We start from the raw sequence: 27,186 nt of genomic DNA on the forward strand, positions 1-27,186 counted from the left end.
TCCTGACTAAAGTTACATAACGAGAAGTATAATAAATGAATACTTGATCCCCAATAAAACTTATCAAAACATTAAGGCTTCTTCCAGAAACCATTAACACCAGAAAATATTCTGGCCAATATTTGTCCAGAAACAAACATCTTTTCAAACTCGTAGGGAATGTGAGTCAAAAGCTCTTTTTTTTTCACTGTACGCTGACTTGCTCCTAGTAAAATGGAGGAGGCATAATTTTCTTTCAAGTGATTGTTTCTAGACCTTTTTAGTTTTAACCCTGATCAAACCGATACACTAGTAAATGGGAAAATGATATAGTATTGTTATCTGGGGTTTGACGTCCCGAAACCACGTTAAAATTATGAAAGACGCCGCAGTGGAGGGCTCTGAAAATATCGTCCATAGGGTCTTTTTTTTTAACGTGCCCTGACATTGCACAATGCATGGGAGTCCAGCATGTCGCATCCACAAAAACGCAATCGCCATGGCCGGGATCGAATCTGCGACTTTCGGGTGAGCAGCGGAGCATATATCCAGTAGACCACCACGACAAAGTAAGTGCAGCAATGCGTCGCGCTTGGAAAGCGCAGCTCTTTGAAGGGCTCGAGCTTTGGCAACGGGAGAATAAACTTTAGCGACTAACAGCGCAAAAAAGGACCATGAACTAGGAAGTAGCACAGACGAGCGCTGAACCTATACAACTCGTCGGTGTTTCCTTCTAGTACCTTGTTCTTTCCTGCGCTGTTAGATATAATGGGCCATCAACTGGCCCAAATGCTCACACTCTTAACTTGAAAATGAAGATTTGCCATGGTCAAATGAAATAGGATGCGTATGTTTGGCAAAAAAGCGGTTCAAAATCAATTTGCCAGCGATATCCGAAAGAAGAGTTAGGGGTGCTGTGATTAATAGCTGAGTGTCGGTGGATGCGACAAGCATTACTCATGATTGAACTAAGTTTCAATCAAGGGTGAAGGAATCCTTACGCATTACAAGTGGCATTTATTCCACAAACAACATAATTTAGGTACTATGTTCAAGAAACTTATCATAATGTTTAATAAGAAAACTTTCTTGGCTCTTTCTTGGGGTCCTTGTAAAGTTCGCTTGCGAAGACACGCCACTTCACGCGTTTTGGGGTTTCGCAGTTGCATGCGTTATCTGATTGTCGCGGTGATAATTGAATTGTCGGTGTACTTGGAGTTGCCAAGAGCGTCTCATCGTGAGTGAACGTGTTGAGTACGCTGACCAATGGGAGGACGTGGCTAACGATTGACGCCAGACGCCTTCTTCGATAGCTGCGAAAACGGTTTTCTGTACGTGCGAGGACGCAAAAAAAAAAAAACACACCGACGCTATCTACTATATAATAAATCGAAGGAATGGTTCATAGCGGTGAGCTCTTTATTACTATTTCTGCAGACCGGTTACCCTCGAACACGCAGTAGCCATGAACAATTCCCATTGACGCCGTAGCATGAAGAACTCGTTTCGCAGAAATTCTGGTTTCGGCTTCGGTGTCAGCGTCATTGGTTGCGAGTGAAGAATAACTTTGTCCGTGATAAGAAAAATTGAGAAACAGGCAAATAAAATAAAGAATAAAAAAATTCGCAGCATATCCACGGAGTTAATAATCACAAGTGGGACAAAGCACTGGAGGGTTTAATCGCTAAACCGTGAACGATCCGCGAATATCGCCTACTACATCATCAAAAACGTGACAAACACTGTATATATTTATACAAGAAATTTTATCATTCTTGAGTGGTAGCCATACATCGCTTCCGTTCCACCTTCATTATTAACAACGTCATGGTCAGTGAAGTGGTGGATCGATAATGAGGCGTAGTGGGATGTTTGCAAAGGCGAAGTAGGGGGCAGTTTGCAAAAGATGAACTATAGGCGGTCACGTACAAACAAGAGATGGACACAATGAGACAATCTATGGTTCTTTACCGTGCGCCTAGATACAAGGACACAACCATCTTGCATTTCATATTGGCTACTTCTCAAAAGTATTTGCTTTATGGTCGGTGAGGTGGTGGATCGGTGATGGGGCGTTGTAGGATGTGTGCAAGGACGAAGTCGTGGGCAACTTGCAAAGGTGGAACTATAGGCGGTCGCGTAAGTGCATACACGGGATGGACAGACCCACGCCTTTAGGAGCTTCACCCCTCATATTTTCGGTTCGAGTGAGAATCGAACTCAAGCCATCTGCGTGACTAGGAGATGCTCCAGATCAAAGACACTATTTCATGAAACTTCAAAAAAAAATATACGAATGCCATGGTGTGGAAGGAGCCTCCTTGATGCATGTATTGTTCCGTGAAATTGAGTTGCACCAGGCGCCGAAACATGTAGACTGTCCCACGAGGGGCTTTTTTAAAGGTACAAAGCGCTCAGAAATATTTGAGCATCAGCAGCTGCAAAAGCAGCAATAACGTGGGCGGCTGCGTAGGTTTGGGTGTTGCCTTACGGACAGGTATAGTGAAGGGTTATTCGTCCAAGGATGATTGATTGATATGTGGGGTTTAACGTCCCAAAAACACCATATGATTATGAGAGACGCCGTAGTGGAGGGCTCCGGAAATTTCGACCACCTGGGGTTCTTTAACGTGCAACCAAATTTGAGCACACGAGCCTACAACATTTCCGCCTCCATCGGAAATGCAGCCGCCGCAGCCGGGATTCAAACCCGCAACTTGTGGGTCAGCAGCCGAGTACCTTAGCCACTAGACCACCACGGCGGGGCGCGTCCAAGGAAGGGGGATAGCGTAGTGGGCACTTACAGTGTTTGCAGTGGGCATTCCATTGTAGTTTAAAACGACCAGTGTTACGCGCACAGTCGTTCTTGTCGTAGGACACCACTAAAGAACCGAAGCCAGAGTAGTAATTAAGAAAGTGATACACCTGTGTCCAAGGTTTCGCCAGTGAGCAGATCGTCGCCAAGTTAAATTCCGAGCTACAATCGTATTACCTGCGTACTTTACAAATCGGAGCATTTATCGGAGCATAAAGCAAAACACAGTGCGCGTAGTGTACATTCACTTACACATAATTACGACACATGGTGATTATTGTTTATGTATACTGTAACATTTCGTTATTGTGGCCATTTAATAAAACTGAGGTGTCATAAATGTGGCGAGTCTAGGCGTGATTTATTCTTGACCAACTGAACCACACGAGGCCTACAAACAGTATTTAGTATACATTAAGACACATGTGTATGCGCTAATTAAGCAAGCAACGATGCTTCAAGAGGTACGCTTCTGCTTTAGTTAATCCAACTGCGGGAAATTTTATGAGCGTAGGAATAATATTCCAAGAATGAGGACGTTCCACAAACCAGCCATTTGTAGCACGCCTGACGCTCATCCGAGGAACTACAGGCGGGTGGTTGTCTTTTTTTTTCTTGACGCGGTGGAATAGTGCGTTACCCTTTTTAGAAAATGCTTAGTACACTTACTACTGCCATAACTGGTCTTAATCTACTTTGTCTGCTTACACTTGTTACAGTTAAAAAAAATCTAACCAAATTTTGTATACAAAACAGAGCATTATCCACCTCTTGTGAGTGAATTTTTCAAGTTTTACGATTACTTATCACCCAGCTACCTGTCGCAACGACATATCACAAAGCAACGCTCACATAGTCAACAAGACAAAACACCATCTTTTACTAATGAGTTTGAATCACGTGTGCAACTTGGCGAGTGGTTGCTTCAGACCAAAAAAATGCGGAATAAATCACAGCCTTCGTTAAAACATTTACTCATGCCAGCTTGCTAGCATGCCGAACGATCAACGCGTCACGAAGTGCCCTGAGGACGGGGAACTTATTGCCGCATTCGCCGCGGTGATCGTCAAAGTCCAGGTCAAAGACGGCCAACCCGTCGGCCAGCTCTGTGGTGAAGCCCACGCTCTGTGGTCCCAGCGAGGACATCCAGCCTCGATCCCCGTCCCAGGCCACAAAACACTCGCTCACGTTATCGTGCCAGTGGTGCCAGGGCTGGCTGCAGATTTCGCGGTACGGCACCCTGCGAACGAATGTGGCCGGTGAGCCGACGTCGTGGAGGCTACGGTTCTTCAGCTGGAACTTCAAGCCGCCGAAAGAGACGCCGATGAGGTAGCGTGGCGCCTTCGGCTGTTCCAGTGCAGTGGCCGCGTTTCCAGAAGCGTAGTCGACGCTGCCATCCGCCACTGACGACAGCAAAGTTCTCGAAAGTTGGTAGATGAATTCGAGGGACGAGCCTTCGTGGACACTCCGGCGAGGATGTGGGCACGTGGCGAACGTCGGACGTAGTTGTCCGTTATCGTAGCCTTGCGACGGGGGCGAGATGACTAGCATGTCCTTGGTATTCGCGTAGATCTCGGTGCGGTAGTAGCGCACCTGCTGGCGCAAGTCGCGCGGCAGCACCACCGCGACGGATACACCACGGACGGCCATGATGAGGTCGTGAACACGGAAGGCGTGTTTCAGCAGCTCCACGTCCTCGAGGTAGACGGCAAGCCCACCCGCTCCCCGCCGCTGCGCCTCATCGGCGAGTTCGGTGGCGAACCTTGCAGTGTTTTGCAGAGCCGCGTCCAAGTGGTGAGCTAGCGCGCGGTGACCTCCCAGTGTCAAGAAGAGGTGACTTGGTGGCAGAAATTCATGGTTCATTACATTTATGAACTGCTCCAGATTCTTGCTTATCACCACCTTGCCCTTGGCGTTCACGTCGACGCAGCATAATGCTACGTCCGTGCACAGTTGTACCGGAAAATCGTACACAGAGAAGCCCGGAGAGCGTGTGAGGCTCCTGTCGTCGTAGAAACAGAAAAGCAGCCATGCTGAGGAGCCAGTCTTGTGTTTGTTTGGACTATAAGCTTCCGCCGTGTAATCCGCAGAAGTGCTCCGTGTGGCGTGCTGGACCCCGAAGTGCTTTTCGCTGGTGGCCACGATAGATGCCGTTGTCTTCTGCGACGCTGAGCTAGTTGTAGGCGGCGTGGAAGTCACGTCTGTGGAAGTCACAGTAGTTGGACGCTTCGTACGGGCAAAGGTAGACAGGTGTACCGAAGATTTTTGAAATCGCGACGGATTCGACGTATCGGAACCTCCTCGTATAAGTGGACTATGCTGCAGGTCTCGCTTCGCATCTTCCATCACCGCGTCATCGGCATCTTCCGCTGACACATCGAAGCCGTTGGACACTACTCGGTAATGGTCCTCCCCACTGGCGAAAGACGGCGCAGTTTCCTCCGTTACGATAGTGCCATTGTGCTCCAGAGTATTGTTACTGTCGGCGTCGAGCTCACCATGGATATCGTAACCGTCCGAGGCATTGTCGCTTTTCCCAGAGGTCACGGGAGAGGTACTAGTTGCCATTCTTGACGCGTTAAATAACCGGCCTTGATGCCGGTTGCCTTTGTGTACCTCACCGGATGACGGCGAATCCATGCGCTTGGACTGGTGGCCTGGTGCCGGCTGGGTGCGAACAGCGTCCTTTCGTACTGGAGCCACTGGAGGTGCAGTCCTTCTGGCCTCTAAAGACGCGGTCTCTTTTACCTCGCCCTCCCGCAAGTCACGCATGATGAGCGTCAGCACCACCGCTATGCCGCACACTCCCAGGAGAGAGAGCACAGCGAAACCAGTGGTGGCCGCGCCCTTGCTGCAGCCTTTCTTCGCGGTGCGCCGTCGACGAGGAACATTGTCGAGGAAAGCTAAGGACGACTCTACACTCATTTCAGAAAAGTGGCACGCGTACTTCCACAAGAGCCAACGGTTCCGGCGAGGAATCGAAACGGTCGTCCGATGCGCGCGTGTCACGAGCGCTCGTTGCGCCACTACTTCTTCTTTACCTCCAGGCATGAGCCAGCTTTATTTAGACGTCGCACAAAAGTTAGAAGGATAGGACTTCGGAAGCCCACAAACGGTTTATTCAACTACCATGAGAATGCGGCGAGTGGAATCAAAACTAGCGGTGACTGCTCACTCAGAAGCCACAGGCCATTCGTAACAGGCTCAGACATTGAATGACGCATAATGACCAAGAAGCGTACGGTTGGTGCCTAGGTGAACTTTAGGTGTGTAGAATTATCTAAATAAAATCAATCCCTTACCTAAAAAAACTGAATACTCTTACATTTTGTGAATAGGCATATGTACACATGTTGTTGGTTATGTTGCTTTTTGTTTTTATTTTTGCATGTTATCATACACGATTGTACCTGATTCTCAACTTTTCTATTCAATAAATTACAATATTCTTAAGTTTTACACTGAAGTTATGAAACAACCCGGTTCATGGTCAGTCCTTTGTATGAGATTTCAGCCGCAGTGACTGATGAACAAGAAGAAGCTGTACTATTGTATTTGTTTCTTGGACAATCCCCCAGACTGGGTGCCGGCTATACATATAAGCTATCAAAAGCCCCATCCTAACAATCATCATCATCGTCGTCATCGTGAACAACAAAGGCCACGTCGCAAATTTAGGCTAATGCATCTCGAACGTGCGCGTGCTTTGGAGTTTTGATTTTTTTTTTGCAGTTCAGGACAGCTCCGACGCTTGCGGAGCAGCTTTTGAAACTTTTTTCAAGGCGCAGTGAAGGTGTCAGCTGCTGCCGGAAAGTTACGGCCCCACACAATCGTTCTCTCTTGTTTATTCTACATCTTCTTGGGTATTACTGTGCATACGAAGGGGTCTACACCTGCACACTTGCGTACGCTTGGGGGATCAAAAACGTAAAAGGAAGCGCACCAGATATTCTTGTTTGAATGAAATGCACATGATAAGTCTTAAATTTTTTTTAGAAAAATAAACACCCAATCATGTTGGCGTCATCTTCACTGTCCTGTTCTTTTTTAATGGAGATGTATGACGAGCTTTTTTCGTTCAATCGATCGTGCGTGTTGATAACCTTGTTTGAATGAAATGCACATGATAAGTCTTAAGTGTTTTTAGGAAAATAAACACCGAATCGTGTTGGCGTCACTTTCACGGCTAAGTTGTAGCTTTAAAAGTTTTTTAGTACTTTACGATTGTTTTTTTCTACTATGAAAAAAATAAGGTATTTAACAACTTTCAAATTGATTGACCACGTAGTGTCAAACGAACGCGAATGCACGACTGCAATGCCTCGAGAGACAATAAACAAAACGCTGACAATCTGTATATAACAATGCCAGGAGCAACAAAACCTTCCAGGCTTTTTCACTGCCTTTCTTAAGAGTTTGACGTGTATGTTATACAGATGAATAAACAATTATATTCTTGAATAGCAGTGATAGAAGAAAAGTTGAGTTTAGCCTCAAGAATGCAATAGCATCATCTGGCCCCGTTCGCATCACCTTTTCAATCAGTAGCCACACTTAGTTTCCCGTTGGACCCCTTTACAATGCCGAAAAAAAAAAGAACGTCTGTGCGAGCAACACTGGCCGTTTAAATTTATCCTACAATGCCTGCAAGTACTGTTTCAAAGAGCCCACTATGCTATATTTTGTCCTTGCACGAATCAACGAAGTGCGCGTCCATAAGGCAACACGCAAACGCAGAAACTGTTTTGTTCACACTTTTTTGCTGCTGATGACGAATACATATGCCTAAGCCCTTTGTGATGGGCGGGCCTTGAAACCTCTCACATTTTGCCCGATGGACATGTATGAACGCCTGGCGCGATTCTACGCTTCGCACCCACAACATTACGTTGGTTACGGAGACTCGCTGCATAAGATGACATTCGCGTGGTTTTTTTCAGCAGTTTCAAGGAGTGGCGTGGCTCTGTGGTAGAACGCCTGCCTGCCGCGCAGAAGGCCAATGTTTAATTCGCATTCAAATAGAAGTTTCATCATTATTTATTTATTTGTACCTATCCCGAATTTCAGATGGGTCATGTGAAACGCTGGTTATTCGCTCACCACCAAAAAACGCCGACATCGACGCGGACACACGCATTTCTGCTAAACGAGTTGTTTGATACCATCGTGTTAATAAAAGAAATGAGTTGCAATTTTCGTCTAAGGAATAAGTTAACAAAACTGAAAGAGTCACCGGCGCACATATTGCGAGCATTAATCCCGAGCTTCATCTTCTCATCTGGACATACTAACCATCTCCACTCTGGCTTGGGTAGTGGGACTCAGGCTTCGCGAATAAAAAAACTCCCAAGCACTTCCCCGAGTGTGACCATGGTTAAGTGCGAATGCACAGGGTGATGCAATCCACCGCGGTACCGTCACCTCCAACGACGGTTGCAGTGCTGGCATTCGGTTGTACTGCATTCGTTGTTGATGGTAGCGTTGCCTCCGGGACATCCATCGCACGACCTGCTCTTGACGGGAGGCTGAGAGAGAAGGCGGGCGCGCGAGAGAAAGGGGTGCGCGCGCAGCTGCAGCGAGCGAGGAGAGTGGAGGAACGAGCGAAGGGGAGGGGGACGCGCGCAGCGGCGTTAAAGATATAAGGCGCGTTACTGACACCGATATCAGCGTCGCGTCCGTGGCTTATTCGGTAGAGCGGCCCGCCAAGTCCTCTTTCTTTTAAAGATAGAGAGAAGACTGCGGACGCCGCCGACGGCGGTGGATGGTTTGGGGTCGCTTATAAAGTGTATTCACACTAAAGAAAAAGAAGTTATGTGACCTAAGCGTTCTTTCACAAGTGATGGAGGCACTGGGTACAGATTAGAAGTTGTGCAGATGAGAAGATGAAGAGCATGAATAATACACACGGTGCAATGTCGCTCTTCATTTGAGGTGACGCATTCATAGCTCGCAAATTTTGGTGACGTCACACGAAAAAAAAAACATGATGTAGGTGAACGTACAGGAGCGTAGCCCTCGAAATGCGCCACAAATTCGTACAGGTGGTTATTCAATAATTGATGCTCCCTCGATGTCGGACTTGTCGGCGATCAGATGCTCCTGATGTGGAAGTCTTATCTTTTATAGAGATAATGACCTGTCATTTCACGTTGCCACAATTTATTGCCACTCGAATATTAAGGCATTCCAGTTGTTGTTGCCTTTGGCAGATGAAGTGTTGCTCTGCTGAGCAGATAGCTGAAGGTCCTATTCCCGGCATGGAGGAAGGAACCAGTTAAGAAGGAATATTGCCCACTGAAAAACAGAAGAAAAAAGCAAAAAAGAAAGAAAAATTAAGTAGAACGTCAGGTACGCAGCCACTAAGCGCCGTTTGCCTCCGTTTTTACGATAAGTCTGGGACTACTGAATTTCGTCTCGCTCCCACTGTTTCAATGTTACAAAAACAGTGCAATCTATAATGTTCCAGTGAATACGATTCAACCAAAACCTGTTGGGGGGTCGAAAACGTAAGAGAAAACGTTGAGGTAAAACATAGACACAGCCACCGCGTACAAAAATAGGAAGCACTTTTTGAAAAAAAAAAGCGTTCAATCATTCTGGTCGCTTAAGAAGGTTGCTTTCAACGTCCTCGTTGCCCTTTAGAACATTCGATCAACAGGAGGCAAGGTCATTTGTCTGCTTCGAATTCGCCCTTGTTATCCAGGCGGGCAACCCCTGATAGCGTAAACACAATCAGGTAAAAATGTTGTTATCGTTTCGATTCAATTTTTTCGAACTGCCATAACTTGAATGTATCACGAAGCGTTCCGTTGGGGAGCACCTGAAACAAACAAACGAAAAAGACTTACTAAGATTGCATTTTGAAATGGACCCTTGAAAACGTACCTTTGTGCGTCGTTTGTCATTCTAGCATAGGTTGCCCTAATGGTCTCGGGGCACGCGCGACGTTATTTTGGAGTGCTGCGCAATGATCGTTGTCGTTCCAAAAATACCCGAAAAAGTCCTTGGTGCCTTACGACGCTATTTTACGCCAAAAGTTTGCTGGAAAGTTTTGAAGGTCACCTAACGCGCCGTTCTTGAAGACGTTGAAAAAACCTATGCATAGATGAGACGTCGTTATGGATAGGATGCAATGCAGGAAAAGGAAAGCTGGTACTATCCGGGACAGATAAGTTTTTACTACATTCGGGCATGGAAGATGGCCCAGAACATTCGACGTCTATGTAGCTCGTGGGAGGAAGAGTAAGAAGCATACAAATTTTCGCCATGGACGTTCATAAAGCCTACGACAACGTCAGCCTCTCTGCGATCATGCGCGTAATGCAATGTCTTCAACTTATGCCATGTGTTTGCGACTGTGTGGTGCCTTTTTGGCACACCGTACCATCTGAACCCGAGGCAGCAAGGAAAGAACCAGACACTTTGTTACGAAGCTGGGTGTAACAGGACTCGGTCCCGACTCCGATACTGTTCAATATTGCCCCATTGCTTCTTGCGTGGCAACTATCCAGTATTCCAGATACGTAATTCCTCCTGCACGCGGACGACGTGGCCGTGTGGACACTACAACCAGACCTGCAACGACAGCAGGATGGGATCCAAAGTGCTCTGGAGAAGGCCTCGGAACGGTTTGCGCGCGTATGACTAACACGAGTGTCGTGTTTCACACGAGTGTCGTGTGTAGCGAGTGTCGTGTTTTCTTGTCCTTTTTGTCCCCGTGAATTTGCGCTACTACACCATATGGTTAAATGATGACTAACACGGTCTGCCACAAAGATTGCATCCATGTCCATCGCCAAGAGAAGAGGTGATCATTGCTTCAAGCAGACACCAATTTATTTGAACCTAATTGGTCAAGCTCTCACAACTGTATTCGTGATTCGTGTGCTCGGAGCCGAACTGGACGCATGTGCCTCAGTGAGTTCGTGGGTTTGTTCTGATCGTAGAAAAGGGATAATACCCTAAATAATATTTGCCGCATTTCTAGGAAGATCGAAGGTTCTTGTTCCCGAATGACCCATGTTTTAATGCATTCGATACTGGAACCTCGGTTTCTTTATCAATATCCTTCTCAACGCCTCACATAGGGAGAGTGAGGCTTGCTCGAAACCGCCAACCGAGACGCTATGGGGGTGATCCTCGGCTAACACCTATCGCAACCATGCTGACGAAAGCGATGCCAAACAACATCGACAAAATTGTATACTAGCGTCGCATCGCCCACCACTTAAAGAGCCAAGCTGTCCGTTCGTGGCTGCTCTTAGCACACTACTGTATTCCAACACTGCCCCAGCCTGTCGCACCCTTTTCTGAAATTCCGTTATGGCTTAAGGCAAAGGCCAGTGACAACGAACCCCTGACTCGGCTGCGACAATCTAACTGACACGTGGCACAAGAGGCCATCATAACTATACCATAGAGCACTCACAAGGGGCATACATAGACGCAGCTGTCGATGGCTGCGCTCTGCACACCGGCCTCGTATGCTCCACGCTACCTGAAACGTAACAAAAAGTGCTTTCATATTACAGAAGAACCATTCCCATGAGTGTTGCGTGTAGCTCGCGATTAAATGGAACGGATTATTCGTCATGATACCCAAGGTGGATTGCTTGTCAATGACTAGATAGGTTATACAAATGGACCATACGTATATGCTCTTTGAGAGCTGCGAAAGGTGATGATCCCCTAGTGTGGCTTTAGGTTCCCACCAAATTATCCACTGATGTGCCCGTCCTGTCCAAGTATTATGGACCGGTCCGTCGGTCTGGCCCAGACCAATGGGACACAGATGCCGCTTTCCGCCCAGTGAAAGCTCATCACCCACTGCTTCAACTTAGTTTGTTCAAAAGAAGATCTTGCTCCTGCACAAAGAAACGCTTAAACTCAAACGCGCGTGCTCATTCCTCCACGTGGGTTGGACCTTCCAAGTGGCTTAACTGGACGAGAGGAGGTTGCGCTCAGGAAGATTCATGCCGGCACCGCCTTGACTCCTGCCATCTGGGCTGCATCGGCATTCGGTGCACACTTTTCCCAAGGACATGTTCCTTCTGCGTTGCACCAGCCACAGAGGCAACGCTTGATCACTTACTGGGGAACTGTCCGGACTTCAAAAGACCCGTACAGAACCACGTACGTGGCCTTGACTACCACACTAGTTGGCAACCTCACTTAGCAATCCAGGAGCATGGTAATCTGCATCGACCACTCCTGATTGTTAACGAGGAAAATAAACTATTCCTCTTTATTTAACTTATGCCGCATGGTATACTGGTGCCAACAATAATAACAAAAATTATAAACATTTTAAAGTTTGTTTGCAGGGTCGTCTCAAAGATTAGATCATCCAATTGTGGGCTAGCCTGTACTTCCCTTGAAGACTGATATTTTTAACGCAAACGCTTTATATGCTTCATCAAATGAGAAAAAAAGTGACCGTCGGTGTCAGCGACAACACGATTGCCGTAAAAAATCACCGTGCCATGGCTTCACCATATGACATCATCCCGACGTCACATATCACCAAAAATAGTCATGTCATCGTGCTGTGACGATTGCGTCATGACACGACGCTGTCACTTGGTGAAAATTAGGCAGACTATTGAGGCCCCGCAAAATACGGTGCGATGAAGAAATCTTGCAAAGCATCCGATGTTGGAGAGAATGTGAAACAACGTTAGGTGCTGAAAGCTCCTATAAAGGTGGGTGCATCAATGCGCCAACGTGGATGAAAAAGAAGACGAAGTAGATTGCTTTCTTCGCGTCGTCTTAGCGAATTCATTAGGGCCGTATCAGTTTTTGTATGTATCGCTGCATGACAGACAGAGACCGTAAGTACTCCCACGTGCCTGCGAGTTTGTCAAGAATGCACTCGTGGTACTTAATAAACTTTACCGGAAGACTACATAGATGACAGAAGCAAAACAGCTCGAGCCCTCACGAAACCCTCGAGAATAAGAGAAACACTTCTGGCCGCAGCGCCTCCAGGAAATCGAATTACGAAAGTGCGAGTTCTTGAACGAGTCTCCCACGTCGTCTGATTTCAGTGACTCGCCATTTAATGGAGCGGAGGAGATGTGGGGGCGACCGATCGGCGAACGAAAGGAGACAAACTGGTCACACATTGGGGATTCGAGAGCCAAGACAAAACGACCGGAAATGGGTCTCACCCGAAATGGGCAGCGGATGTACTCGCAATGACAACAGCCACATCAGCACAACGAGGTTCGCCAGCGCAAACAACCGAGCAGAGTATACGAAAATGAAGCAAAGGCGCCTATAGATTTAAGGAAAGGAAGACCGGACGAATGGAGTGACAACGCCCGTGACAATTGAAACGATGTTCCGGAGGAAATGTGGCGCCGTTCGAACGAACAGACGGCTGCGATGCACCGTTTGTCCGTTGCCTGGCAGGCCGAAATGCGATGCTTATACGAAACGCGATCAAGTTGGATTTCTCCCAGAGGAAAAAAAAATTACAGCATATTCATGGGTGAATGATGGGGAGTGGGGCGAAGCTGGGTCCACACGCCGCTTTGGCTTCCCGTTGTCGTACTGCAGCTTCGCGGCGTGCTTCTGCCTCGCACGTCCGCACATCGGGGTTTCTTCTTCGAGCGCGAGCCGCTGCCGCCGCCGCCCTGCGTGATCCCCGCTCAACATCCTTGTTCATCCTCCGTCGCAGAGCCTCTAAATGCACGCGAGCGCCCATACGGTGCTTTTATCGTAGTATAGAGCGCCCCCTTGTGTACGGTGCCGCCGAAGAACACGTGATCGTAGTCGCTCGACCGTCTCTCTCTCCTTCCATACGTGCGACGTCAATCCTTTTGTTTTCTACAAGTAATACCCTCTAGTGTCGTCACATTAATATTTTTCAGCCCATAGTACAAGTACCGACCTCTATAGCCGGTTCAAGAATTAACGAAGAGCGGTTACCCACAACGGGGATGCACAAACCACGCCAAAAGAAGCTTCGCCCCTAAAAAACGAAAGTATCACGAGAAAGGAGGCTGCGAGTGGCACTGCATATTTTGTGTCTAGCGTGAATGCCATTTAGTGGGGCATGTATATTCACCTTAACCAACAAAGTGAGGAAGCGGCTGTGGGAAAATCTCTTTATAAACGCGCCGAAACATTCCTAATGCAATGTCGCCATTGTTCTCAACGCTTTGAGCCCCTCAAAGTGTTGAAAGCTATTCTCCCACTGCATTTGGAATGTCAGCAATCGAAAGTGAGCTTTTTTTAACTGGTGAATCACACACGAATGATGACTCATAGTATCTTTGGAAATTATACAGCGGAAATTACACGTGAGTAAATGTGTCATCGTGCGCGAAGCTCCGTAGCGATTAATGCGTCTCTCTCACTGTATTTCATGTTGGGGCTACACGTGCGCAGAACTTCGAAACTAACACTGAAAGAGTGGAGACATGAAGCAGAGCTTTCAACACCTTCATGACATGCTTATTCCCTTCTTTAGTGTGTTAACGATGATTTCAAATGGAAGATTTGGCGCTGTCTTAGTGCATTTGTACAGCTAATACCATTTAAAGGGTCATCGAGGCAATATTTTATCAGTTTCGCATTTCGAGTCTTTTTTTTTTCCGCCACGGGGAGATTGTCTAAGCTTCTTTACAGACAGCGAGGCGAGCGCTCGTGGTTTTGATTGTGGCGTCGACTTAGCTGTCCCTCTTTTTTTTTGTACAGAGTAGCAGAGTACTAAAGCGAAGTAGCTCAGGCCAACGTCTGTGCTTTCTAATAAATCATCTCTTTTTTGCTCTTCGTATTTTTTTTTCACTGCAGATGATGTTAGAGGGACACCTAACCCCACAAGTAAGTATGCGCACGAAGATGTATATTTTCGAAATGGCGATGCACATTGAGCCAGCCTTTGTTTCGCGGCGTCAAGAAACTGCTTCGCGGGGGCAAGAAAGGCGCTAGTAGGTATATTGCAGTGCGTATGTAAAAACATTTGTACTTACTGAGCCTATATTCACAGTATTATTCTCTAAAAATTGTCTCTTGAGAACGAATATTTGCATTTTTTATGCATACACTTTGTTAAGTGCCATTCACCTTCTTATGAGTTTTTTCTTGTGCAATTTTGTCTTGTTTTGATAACGCTATGATAATATTCGAAAAAAAAATCTGTTAGAAGTAAGCACAGTTGGAAAGACCAATTCTTTTCACATCAATTGGTAACCTATTATTTAGCATCAATTTTGTTCTGTGGCACGAAACAAATCTTTTCTGGGCTGCCAAAAAGCAACCTGGTATTCTAACACTGAGCCATGCCGGTGCTTACCGAAAAAAAAAAAACGATTTTTCCACGATTCTGAAAGTGTTAAATGGAGGTCCGCAATGATTTTCTTTTTCCGAAGAACGCTCGTGTGAATGCGTCAGGGATTTAAAAATTTAAATGGAACACAAGTGAGTTAGTTCTTCAAATTTGCTCTCGGGCGTTTAAGATACTGGGTTACTACAATGTATCTCTTTAAACCAAGAACAACCGACGTGCTCTTTATAGAACTATCCTTTATTCAAAATTTTCATTTCTAGCCAAACTTAAGCGCTTTGTGAGTGGGAGATGAGTTTGAAGCTCTCGTTGCGGCGGCATATTACTTCAGATTGGAATGTGCGAAGAACTTGACTTAATCAGCTAAGCTTTTTTTTTCAAGTACACTAGCAGCTAAAGTTGCTTACATTTGCGAATAATATTTCCGTAAACACACAATAAAAACTATAAATCCCAACAAATCTACTTGCTTAGAGGAACAAAAAAAAATCACAGCATATCCACGGAGTGCATGATGATGAGTGGGGCGAAGCGTCCGTCCGTCCGCGTCTGTTCGTTCATGCTTCCGTCCGTCCGTTTGTGTGACCATCCGTACGTGTCATCCGTCCGTCCATTCACCCGCCTGTGCTTCCATTCGTGCGTCCGCCCCTGCGTTCGTTCGTGCGTTAATCCATCCATGCATCCGTCCATCCATCCATCCATCTAGCGAACACTCCAAGTACCGCACATATTTGTGACGTATGAAGCAATGGTTGGTAGAGGCTAAGAAGGAAGAAGCGAGAATAGGAATAAACATGGCGCATAAGCCAGGCCACGGCTCCCACATCTAGCGTTACACGAGACGACAGAATGAAGACCTGGCAGTCACTTCATCAACCAGCCATCATCATCGAACACATCAGCAAGACGCAGTGACTGAACATGGAGAACACAAGTGCATCCCAACTTTACACCGTGACCAGCATCATGACAGCACCATTAGCTGACCTTCACATCGCCAAGTACACCGGATCAGTGGCTGACGGAACCGTACAGGACTGGTTCAGCCTGTTCGAGCGCCCCGACGCCGCTGCATCCTGGTCAGAACGGGAGATGATCATCAACTTTACTGATTACGTCTCCGACGAGGCTTTCAAATTCTACCTCACCCACATATTTCAAAACGACGAATCATGGGAAAAGATCAAAGAAGAAATCATCGTTTGGTTTAAAGAATACAATGACGACTACGATGAAGACTAGCTTAAAACCCACTATCCACAGATAACCGCATTCGGTCGTCACAGTCAGAAGCAGTCTTCACGCATTGACCCACCTCCTGCTTTTCTATCGCGTGGATCTTCGGTCGCTCACAACGCCCACATCACGTCTCACACGTTCACTATGATCGGAACAGAGCAGAGGAATCCGGCGGGGCCTCGACCCAGCCCATACTCTTCAATACAGATTCACGCATTAGATGAGCCCAGCTCTTTAGTCACGCAGACGGATCGACATTTACAAGTAATATCTGATGAAATCACACCTGTCATGGTGTCCACGTCTAGTGCCCAGCCTACTGAGAGTGCAAACAACACAGGAGGCTCAGAAGCATTACCTCTCAGGCATTGCCATGAACCAAAAGCGTCCGTTAGGAACGGCATTGCAAAGCCTCCGAAGTTCTTCCTGTTAATTCTAGCCTACAACCTTTTTTGCCTGACAAAAATCGTGAGGCCTCAATGAGTACCCACTATTTACTGGTCGCAAAGTTGGAAAGAAAAACAGGCTCATGATACTAAAGGAAAACTACCTCGTCACATTCCGCAACTACAGCAGTTACATGAAATAGCACTACGACGAACTAAAATGACACCACAAGCAGAGTTACCTCTTAAGAAAGTCGTCAGAAACGGCAATACCTAAAGGAAGGACAAAGTCAACATCCGAGCTATCTTCGCAGAAAAAAAAAAAAACGTGAAGGAAGTCTTCTACACCACATATCCAAACACCGTCTACGATGCGAACAACGGAGCCAACGTCACAGAAAACTACGAAAGAGACTGAACGTTATAATTTGTACAACGCACGGACATAGACATAATTCCTTGAACTTCAGTTCTTGTACACGCAGGCTGCAAGCACTGATTCTGTCTCAGCACGCAGGCTGCAAGCACTGATACACGCAGGCTGCAAACACTGATTCTGTTTCAATACAGCGCGTACGACATTCGACCTTCAAATCTTGTTCGTTCTTCGCAGCTGCTCAAGTCGTATCATGGTCAGTGCAGTTTTGCAAGACGCGGTTACCTTCTACAGAACGCCACAGCCAGCCTCGCTTAACATAACTCACCCATTTACCGGACTCCTGCCCTCTTTTTTGAGGTTTTGCAAGTTTACGGAACACCACTGGGCCATGAAACCAACTGTGCATTTTGACATTTGTGACTTCTCAACATCTCCTTGTTTACTCTTTCTTGTTCGTAATCCATGCGTTCTTTCGGGGGGAGGGGGAATCATGTGACGTATAAAGCGATGGTTGGTAGAGGCTGAGAAGGAAGAACTGAGAATAGGAATAAACATGACGTATGAGCTAGGCCACGTCTCCCACATCTAGCGTCACATATTCAGCATATAGAAGTACCGCCATCCAGCGTACATTCCAAGTACTAAACGAGAGGTGGCACTCGCGCACTTTCTTAAGGCCTGCGCTTCGTGTCTACATCCCACCTTTAGCCGCCTCTAGTTCATGGCTTTATATTAGTTCACTATATTTATGGCACTGTGGCTCAATCCTCGCTGAACATTGATAAAACCAAGAAGGCTACGCCCAGCGAGTTTACCATGGCAACTCTTTCTGCTCAAATAGTGCTCAAACAGCGTCCTTCTGATACTAGTTTTTTTTAGTAATCATCAAATTCACGGCAAATTTTATTGGAGATCTCCCATCTCGCAACACCTGTGGCACATACTCACTCTAGAGTGTCAGCCGCTCTAGAGTGACACACTCGCTCTAGAGTGATACTCGCTCTAGAGTGACACAGAATACAGCGCGTACGACAGAGAATTCGGCGCCTGCCCCGCCGCGGTGGTCTAGTGGCTAAGGTACTCGGCTGCTGACCCGCAGGACGTGGGATCGAATCCCGGCTGCAGCGGCTGCATTTCCGGTGGAGGCGGAAATGTTGTAGGCCCGTGTGCTCAGATTTAGGTGCACGTTAAAGAACCCCAGGTGGACGAAATTTCCGGAGTCCTCCACTACGGCGCCTCTCATAATCATATCGTGGTTTTGGGACGTTACACCCCACAAATCAATCAATCAATCAATCAATCAATCAATCAATCAATCAATCAATCAATCAATCAATCAATCAAGAGAATTCGGTGCCTACAGAATTCAATAGACCCACGCCATAAGAAGCTTCGCTCCTAAAATGAAAATGGAGGTGGCAATCAGCACAGCCGCAAAGCAGTTTGATCGCGTCGGATATAGACGAACCCGAGAAGGCTCTCGGCACTCTATTAAGTCGCTTACAATGCGGGTTTTACTTACTTGGTCTCACCACTTCCACTTTGGTGTCCCTGCCTGCCCTGCCCTGACATGGGTCCGGTGACCCTGCACCCACTTAACATCCCAGCTCAACCCAGTAGTCAACACAGCGGCCTTTGCTCTATCCCCCTCGTCTCGCCTCGATGACAAACCATCCAACCCCACCTGGCTCTTTTTTTTCTTTTTTATTATTCTGCTTGCTTTCTGTGTTGTTATTTTTTCATGGGTGCCACAGTCGTGGCATTATTTTTTTTTTTTTGTTGTTGTTGACCACTCTCACAAGCCCCGCCGCGGTGGTCTAGTGGCTACGGTACTCGGCTGCTCACCCGCAGGTCGCGGGGTCGAATTCCGGCTGCGGCGGCGGCGTTTTTGATGGACGCGAAAATGCTGTAGGCCCGTGTGCTCAGATTCGGGTGCACGTTAAAGAACCCCAGGTGGTCTAAATTTCCGGATCCCTTCACTACAGCATCTCTCATAATCATATGGTCAATCAATAAATCAACCACTGTTACAAGCTTTTCATCATCTTTTTCATTCTTTTACACCCCTTTGCTCCCCTTTTATGTACAAGGTAGAAAACTGGAGGCTTCCTTTGGAAAACCTCGCTATCTTATTTTATCTTTTTTTCTCTCTTTCACTATCCTTCGCTGCGAGGATTAAAAAAAAATTGCCCACCTTGGTGGTCTTATTGTGCATAACTGCTGAGGGAAATCTCGTGGCATCAAATCCCGGCTGTGGCCGTCACACTTAAATGGAGGCCGAAGGCTAGAGGCCACCATCTAAGCCTTTGATGTGCTTATATTTAGGTGCACGTTGAAGAGCTCCCCTTAAAGAGGTGGTCAAAAGTTTTTGGAGCCCATCTCTCACCCCCTCCCCTAACACCTCTGACATTCATATTGCGCTTTTGGGACGTGAGGCACTGCCAAATATACTATGATTATGACTAGAATTTTGTAATATGGAATTCGCATTTTACGACCTCGATGGAATAAAATGTAAAACAAACAAACAAATGAGCGAACGAATGAAAGAACGAAAGTGAATCGTTTCTTTCTCACAACCAGACAGGATGGACACAATGTTTCACTTTCAGAGTTTATGAAGGAAATAAAAAAGAAAACCACCACGCGTGAAGCAGTATACATAATTTATTGTCATCATACTTGTTTCTTGGCTGGATCTGTTTTTCTTTCCAAGCCAATCGATTTCATGCCGCAAACCGGGTAGGGAGAAAGGACAGTGGCCGATGAAGGGAACTGTGCATTAATTATAGCAAAAAAAACATAAAAAGTACATAACGTAGAAGTAGTGTTTATGAACGTCCATATTGAAACGAATGCAAATGGGACAGTGCGCCTCGTAGCAGACAAAAAAAGCAGCAAAGGATGAAATCACGAACGGCCAGTGCAGATGCCTCTTATTGCAGCTGAAACTCAAGGATATTGATTGGAAGCCACACGCACAGTCACAACTCGGCTGTTTAAATAAGTTGGGAGAGGTGGGACACAAAGAAAGAGAGGATTATCACAAAACGTCCGCACTGGTACCTCTCTTCACTTTGGCATTGTAAGAGCCAGACTGTGACTTTCACATAACACTAACTCTGCGAGAGCAGCGAAAACATGACTGCGTGTTTGAGAAATAGAAGGGGGTGGCCTCGCAGAAGTCCCCGAATGCACTTTTAAAAATTTAAGCGCGTAGCGAAAGCCGGGTCTGAAAGCGTCGCTTGTCCACGCACCGTTGCTGCATCGCTTGTCCACACAACGGGAAAGCTTGCCTGGCCTTCGGTACATCCGAACTCGGCGGTTAATTAAGGGGGCGGACTCACGAAGCGCATGGCTCTGATTGCCAGCGGCTTTTCATAGTACGCGATAAGCTTGCGTGCACGCCGCATGTTCGCTTTGTCAGCGAGCGCTTCGTGTTTTGGCCGCCGTGGAAACAAATGCAGAGAGGAGAGGGTTGCATGGCCGCTGGTAAAGCACGCCATGAGCTATCCCGACGCGGCGCGGTCACTGATTAGTGGCACCACTTGTCCCACAATAACAGTAAACCGCAAGAAAAGTGACTTATTGCAGGAAAGAATAATGATGTCTGTTGTCACGCGGGAATTTGTTAAAAAAAGCGTTAGTTCAGTTGGAAGAGAAAACATTTTCAAGCCAAGCCAAGCTCGAATCCGAATCTCGCACAAGAGTGCACCGGCATTCCTCTGGTAGCAACCTCGCCTGAATGATCGCGTTTCTTTTTTAAAGACGATCGTCTTTCTTGGGGACTTTCGGCGAAACGTATTTGGTCTGTCTGTCAACCCTTAACATCACCCTAAAAGGTACCGAAGTGACCGGCCGATACCCCAAACGGCCGACCACATCCGCAGCGCCCACCAATATTGCTCAAGGTTCAGCGTTCATCCTTGGGCGATTGTCAATTAAAAAGCAATTATTGCGCATATATGAGGCATAATAACAACACGTCAATATTTTGTATGTATATCGTTTACTAGACAATGCATACATAAGCAATTATAAGGACCGTAGCGTATATCACGCTGCGCTGACCATGCAATGCTTGCACGAAAGGCAAGTGTTTCCAACGCTTTGCTAGGACGACTTGGCGGTGGCACCTACCCATCGCCTTGCGTTCTACACCTTATCACCTCCAAGACGGGCACGCACGCCACGAGCGCACTTCATTTTCCAAGGTAACTGCAAGATGGCGCTCATGTTTCACCTGTGACGTGACTTGATGCGCTCGTTCGCCTCCGCTGCACGCTCGAGGCACTCTAACGCAGAGCCTCCAGAATACCATTCACTGGTTTTCTTGCGCAGAACATGAAATAAACGTTTTGTTCACTCTCTCCAGACGCAAGACTATCGTCTTTCGACGAAATTTGCAGTGGAACATTCAGATATGGGGCCAATTGTTTTCCTCTGGACGATACCGTGAAACATTTGGTGACAAAGCTTGAGCTTAAGACCAGGAGGCCATGCCTTATTCTTAGTAATTAAATTTACAAACGTTTATCTTCCTTCATCACTTGTCAAAAAAACTGAGTGCGCAGTTTGTGTGTTGATTGAATGGTATTAAACTCCTTCAGAAAATGAGCTGATAACACGAAGATGATTGCACAATGAAAGAGGACATAATAAGAAAAAAATAAAGTAAAAAAGCGAAGAATATGGGAGAATGAAAAGATGGAGGCAATAAGAAAAGGAGGAGGGGGGGGGTTGCCCTTCCTCTCCAACACGGAGATGATTTGCAATGTGGCGAGCATACGTCAGTTACCGTTGCTTCAATAAAAGCAGAGATGATAAACGTGTTTGGAAACTGGAAAGCCCACCGATCACACACTTCTGCGTACGTGTTAAACAGTGCGAGGAATCCACTTCTTTTCAAATGTAACGTTTCAGCAAAGCATGTTTCTGCTATAGAGTACAGAGTAAATCCCAACAACCCGCTGGAAGAGCAGACATTATCGAACATAAGCGATTTGGAGAAACGAAACAAGCTCGAAGTCCTGTTCCCTGCCACAGCACGGGTGTTTGTTCTGTGAGCGTTCAGCAGAACTGAATTAGAATAGCGAGGCTGGTCAGCCGTGTATTCGCATGGTGGTACAGGGGTACTAAGGCCGGGGTTTATTGAATGCAGAAAAAGCAAAAAGGAAACAGAATAAGAAAAAAAGCAGACACTATCGACGGAGGCTGGATAAGGGAAAGAACGTGCCGTTTTCGTATAGAATAATGGTTTGAAGCAAGCTTTGGGGTGAAATGCTGGATTAATGGTTGCCCAGTGGCACCGGTAAGGCCATTCAAAGGCTTTACCTGCTTGTATCGGCCGCTGGGCTCACTTGCTTCTTGTTCGAAAACTTCATGTGAAATAGTTTTGTGCAAAAAGAACGACCATATGTGTGCAACTGTTAACTCTCGATATCATTGTAAATACGTGACGATTCTTTTGCATTGCTTTTTATTTAATGTGTATCGTTTCACAGCTGTAGTCTAGTAGCTTTAATTGTCTTCTCACCTTCCTCTTTCCCGTAAATAAAGGACGAACATTGGGCTACCCCCCAGACAATCCAAAGTGTAAACAAGGACCAATTAGCTTGTCAAGAAAATGAGCGACGCTTAATAGACATGGTTTCGACCGTCTCCGAGACGAGTGATTAAGCGAATCTCGGAGGCCACGCAGAAAGAAGAGCGTGGTTAAGATGTGCTCCGCCAAGTGGCGCCACAATTTCCGTCACTCTGAGGCACGGAGGAAGCAAAAACAAAAAGATGGGGCATTACGTCACGCAAATGAAGCCCACAATGTAGGCCCAACACGTGATCGATGCATCAGAGCGTGCGGTAGGTCTTGGTACTCTCGGGGAGTTACGTTTTCGAACCTCCTGCTCGAGCCTGCCGGTCTGCTCCGAACAAGCGCGTTTCGATTAAAAGCCACCAGGCGTCTTGCCATAAAGTATCGGCAAGTCTCGTTACCTTCGTGATCTTGATGCAAAAGGTCCCGTGCTGGGCTGAAACTGCTGGCTTCAAAACGGGTTCGCTTGCCACGAATAGCTGCATGACGTCATGCTCCTTCCTTTCTTTTTCTTCATTCATGCTCTAAAGCCTCCCTACCTTTAAGCTGCTCATAAGAAAACCATTTGACCCGTAGGAAGTCATTCAGTCAATTTCTGACATTATCGTTATAATTCATGTGCCCTTATACGATATGCATTCATCACAACTAATAATTCTGCAATGAACATTTTTTTTCTTACCAATTTTATTTTTACAAGACTCTGAATATGCGGAAAACCTCAAGTAAATGCTGAATCTGAAGTGTTTGATGGAGAAACAAGGGCACTTGTGCCACTAAGAAAGCTGTCATTGAGAGAAAGTACTGGATTGAAATAGCATTAAGAAGTGGCAGTAGAAGAGAAATAATTTCTTTAGAACACGGAACAGTACGCTAGTGCCGCTGCTGAAATGTGTTCGAGGACGACCCCCCTTGGCTACTGTAAGAGCAAGACTTTCATTCGCCTCAGTATCACCTCAGTGCCTTCAATTCAACTCTGTTTGTATATATGTCAATATACTTTCATCGTTTCTTACGTTCCTCACGACTAGCACTTCCATTAAGGCTAGTCCATTCTTGCAAAGCTATAGATCCATTTGCTTCCAGCTGAGACAGCTCTAATTTTCATTTCATTTATAGAAATACGGAAAAAAATAGACTTCACCTAGATAAAATGAAAGGCATTAAAATTTGGTGAGAGCAAGCCTAAAAAAAAGAAAAGAAAAACGCGAAGACACGTTAGTTATTTTAGCTGGGTGTCACTGTTTCAGCAGGCGGGGCCTATTTAAAATCGTAGCCGTTATTGCGTGTCACGAGTATGCCTATGAAAGATGGTAAAAAAAAAAATAACGGCATGGTGACATGCTCACGTTGAGCGCATTTCTATAACGTCACATGCCTTGCTTTATCGATCGAAAATCATTGCTTTATTCAAAATGCCTTACTTTATGATTTTAAGGATCAATTCACCTTCTTTATTAACTTTTTGGACTAAATAGTTCAGGATGCTGTATAAAGTACCCCCTTTTTATGTTTTGCTCTACTAGAACAACTACAAAAAAGATCACTTTTCGTTAATCACCACTACGGAATGACATAATGAAATGGCTAGAGGGAATGAACTCGAACTGCTGTGTTTTCATTCAGACAAGGCTGCGCATGCAACGCCCCACATATAATTTCTAGTTCACGACCTTCCTTCGCTCTATGTCAGAGTAAAAAAAAAAAAATAAGCACGCAAGACAAGAGGCTGCATCGCGCTACCAAATTACGACATTGGAGCGTAGGCCGACCATAAAGTTCAATCACGCTCTAAGACAGGGCGAACAATGGGACAAGGTCACGGTACATATCGTTCTCGCACCGTGCCGAACAAACAACGGGGGCACATATTCGGGGATGGCAGCGTATATCACGGGCGCCACCAGGTTGTATGCGAAGCAAGCGTGCGCGTTCAGGAAGCAGGATGCTGCGTCGTCACCCTCATCGTGTTGCCGCGAATAGATATTCTCTGTGTACACGGAGGAGGGTGCAGTCAACAAAACAGTGAACGGCCGGATGACAGCTGCAAGCCACTCGGGTGGCGAACGTCGCGCGAGTACGACGCTTCCTTCTCGCTCGACGTCGTTGCCGTCACAGCGACGAACGACGCTCGAATACGACCGCTCCGCAGCGCCATTCACTTTATGAGGGGTCGCGGCCGTTGTCGGGGGCAAGCATGATCCCTGTGCGCTCTTTTTTTCTTTCTGCTCGGCATAGCGTAACAAGAAGAAGAAAAAAAGAACAGCGAATGAGAAAACGTTTATGCGTTCGCCATGCCGGGAATGACTCGAGGCGGTGTCTCTGTTCTTAACGCATAGATTATGCGTGTACAATGGTTAATTCTTTCAGAGTTGGTTAGGGACGTTGACGCGTGGATATTGCGAGCGAAGAAAGGCAGAGGGAATTATGGTGCGCGGAACTAGAGAAAATGGGGCGGTAAACGGGAATGAATGGCACAGACGAGGAGATCTTGATGTTCCTGCTTTGCATAGTACATAATGAAACAAGTATTTGATTAAAAGAGAACGAAAAACTCGTTATTTAAACCGGCACTCGAAATTACTCTGCACATTTATGTGGGAGACCTGGTTCAAAGTACCACAAGAAGTGAAATGATGGCTGAGATAAAGCTTAGCGTAGGAGCAAGAAATACCGAAAACTTACTAATTTTATATCAGGGTGCTCCGAATTCGTGGCTGTTAAGGATATAATTAAGTTTCTCCCTTAATAACACTTACCTTTGTTCTAAATGTGCAATCACACATACTTTGATCCGAACAAGAAATGTTGCAACAGCCGCCAGTTCCCGGTAGGAGGGTATTTTTGTTGCATTGATTGACACAAATTTTCTTGCCGGAATGTCACATTCGGGAACATTCTGTGCTCGATTGTTGTCATGAATAATTTAAGTCTTTGCCTTAATCGCGCCGCATGTTTTCACTCAGCAGTGTTTGCGTCCTTCCCCGACCAGCCATTTTCTGAGCAATGCATCTAGGGACGCCGGAAAGTTGCAGCTTCATGCTGGAATGTGAAGAATGTGACGAAGGCGTTGCTGAAGTATGTGCGAGCGACCCGCCTTGTTGACCCCTAATGACACCCCCGTGTTCTTGTGTGTTTCCGCTTCTCTCTCTCTCTATCTATCTCTAGCTTATTATTCTGTTTCTCACCTTTCTATCTCCCTTGGCTACTTTTCCAGTGCACGGTAGCAAACCAATTATTTGTTTTCCGGCTAACCCTTTCTTGTCTGTATCAGCTCTCTTTCGCTTGCGTTTTTTTCCACATTGCTTACATTTTCTTGGCGAAGCATCTATCAGCCCCAATTGCTCACCTTTCCTCTTTTTGAATTGCATTGAGCTCTCTCTCTCTCACTCTCTCCTTTTCACTTATATTTGTGTTCCCGGACTCTATTGCCAACTTTCTTGATTTTCTTGTTCCTGTAATGTGGCAATTATGAAGCACCTAATTTGCGTTTTCCAAGGCATAATAAATGCGAGGCATTTCTTTACGTACTGCAAGCAATTTTGGCATTCATTAAACAATGACGGAGCTGTTCTAGGGCTGGCGACTGATGGGCGTCCCCTTTGTGACTCTCGGATTTCCAAATACAACCCTAGATGGCGTAATTGCCTCGACCACGGACGAAGTGGTAGCCGCACGGTAAAACGGATACCACCCACACATTCACACAAAATCGGAAATTTTAAAGAAAATGCCAACATAAACAAATAAAAATCGCAGCTCTACTGCTTCTGCAGATTTCGCCTGTTTATCCTTCTCTTTCACTGCACGGTAACAAACTAGCCATGCGTCTCGTAGACGTACCAACCTTTTCTTGCTTCTCTCTCTCAGGCACAAACACTGGGTGGACAAGGCGTAAGTTTTGTCATCTCTTAAACCGCGCATCTATGAAGTCTGAAAGAAAAAAAAAATCTTAAACTATGGGTGCAACGATTACTTATATGCAAAAAAAAATTATAGTAAAAGAAGGCTCGCGTAATAACCATATCGGTCACAAATTTCGATTTAATAGAACTACGGCCTCCAAGTGTGTTTATCTACTCATATAAAACACGTAAAATGACACCCCCCCCCCCGGAAGCATCATAGCAACAATATGTAGATCATGTCGGGCTAGTCTCTCTATAGATACAAAGATAATAAATTGAAATATTTATCGGCTACAGTTGATGCATGATGTCATGTATACTTAGCGCATAAGAAAAGAAAGGGGTACGCATTCGAGGGAGAATATATATATATATATATATATATATATATATATATATATATATATATATATATATATATATATATATATATATATATATGTGTGTGTGTGTGTGTGTGTGTGTGTGTGTGTGTGTGTGGGCGTGTGTATTTTACAAATTGTAGTGCTCCTCATTGCTGAATGAAGGCAAAATATTGATTAGAGGCAATTCAGTAACAAGAGGAAGTTTTTATTCAAAACTTTCGAGTGAATTCACC

At 46.0% G+C, this 27,186-nt stretch overlaps 2 protein-coding genes across 3 annotated transcripts in view; both read right to left on the reverse strand.

Annotated features, from left to right (window-relative positions):
- Nucleotides 1-27,186, reverse strand: part of LOC119166869 (retinal guanylyl cyclase 1) — a 205,713-nt gene that overhangs the window by 137,541 nt on the left and 40,986 nt on the right. The gene's annotated exons all lie outside the window — the stretch shown is intronic.
- Nucleotides 3,615-5,719, reverse strand: LOC142771208 (uncharacterized). The gene has a single exon (XM_075872713.1). It carries the CDS (start codon nucleotides 5,717-5,719, stop codon nucleotides 3,770-3,772), a length of 1,950 nt encoding a protein of 649 aa, XP_075728828.1. The 3' UTR covers nucleotides 3,615-3,769.

This window comes from Rhipicephalus microplus, chromosome 1, assembly GCF_043290135.1.
Source record: "Rhipicephalus microplus isolate Deutch F79 chromosome 1, USDA_Rmic, whole genome shotgun sequence".
NCBI classification, from domain to species: Eukaryota; Metazoa; Arthropoda; class Arachnida; order Ixodida; family Ixodidae; genus Rhipicephalus; species Rhipicephalus microplus.

Bases quoted from the DNA above. Each gene is read 5' to 3' on its own strand.
- LOC142771208 (XM_075872713.1), bottom strand. From the start codon at position 5,719: ATGAGTGTAGAGTCGTCCTTAGCTTTCCTCGACAATGTTCCTCGTCGA.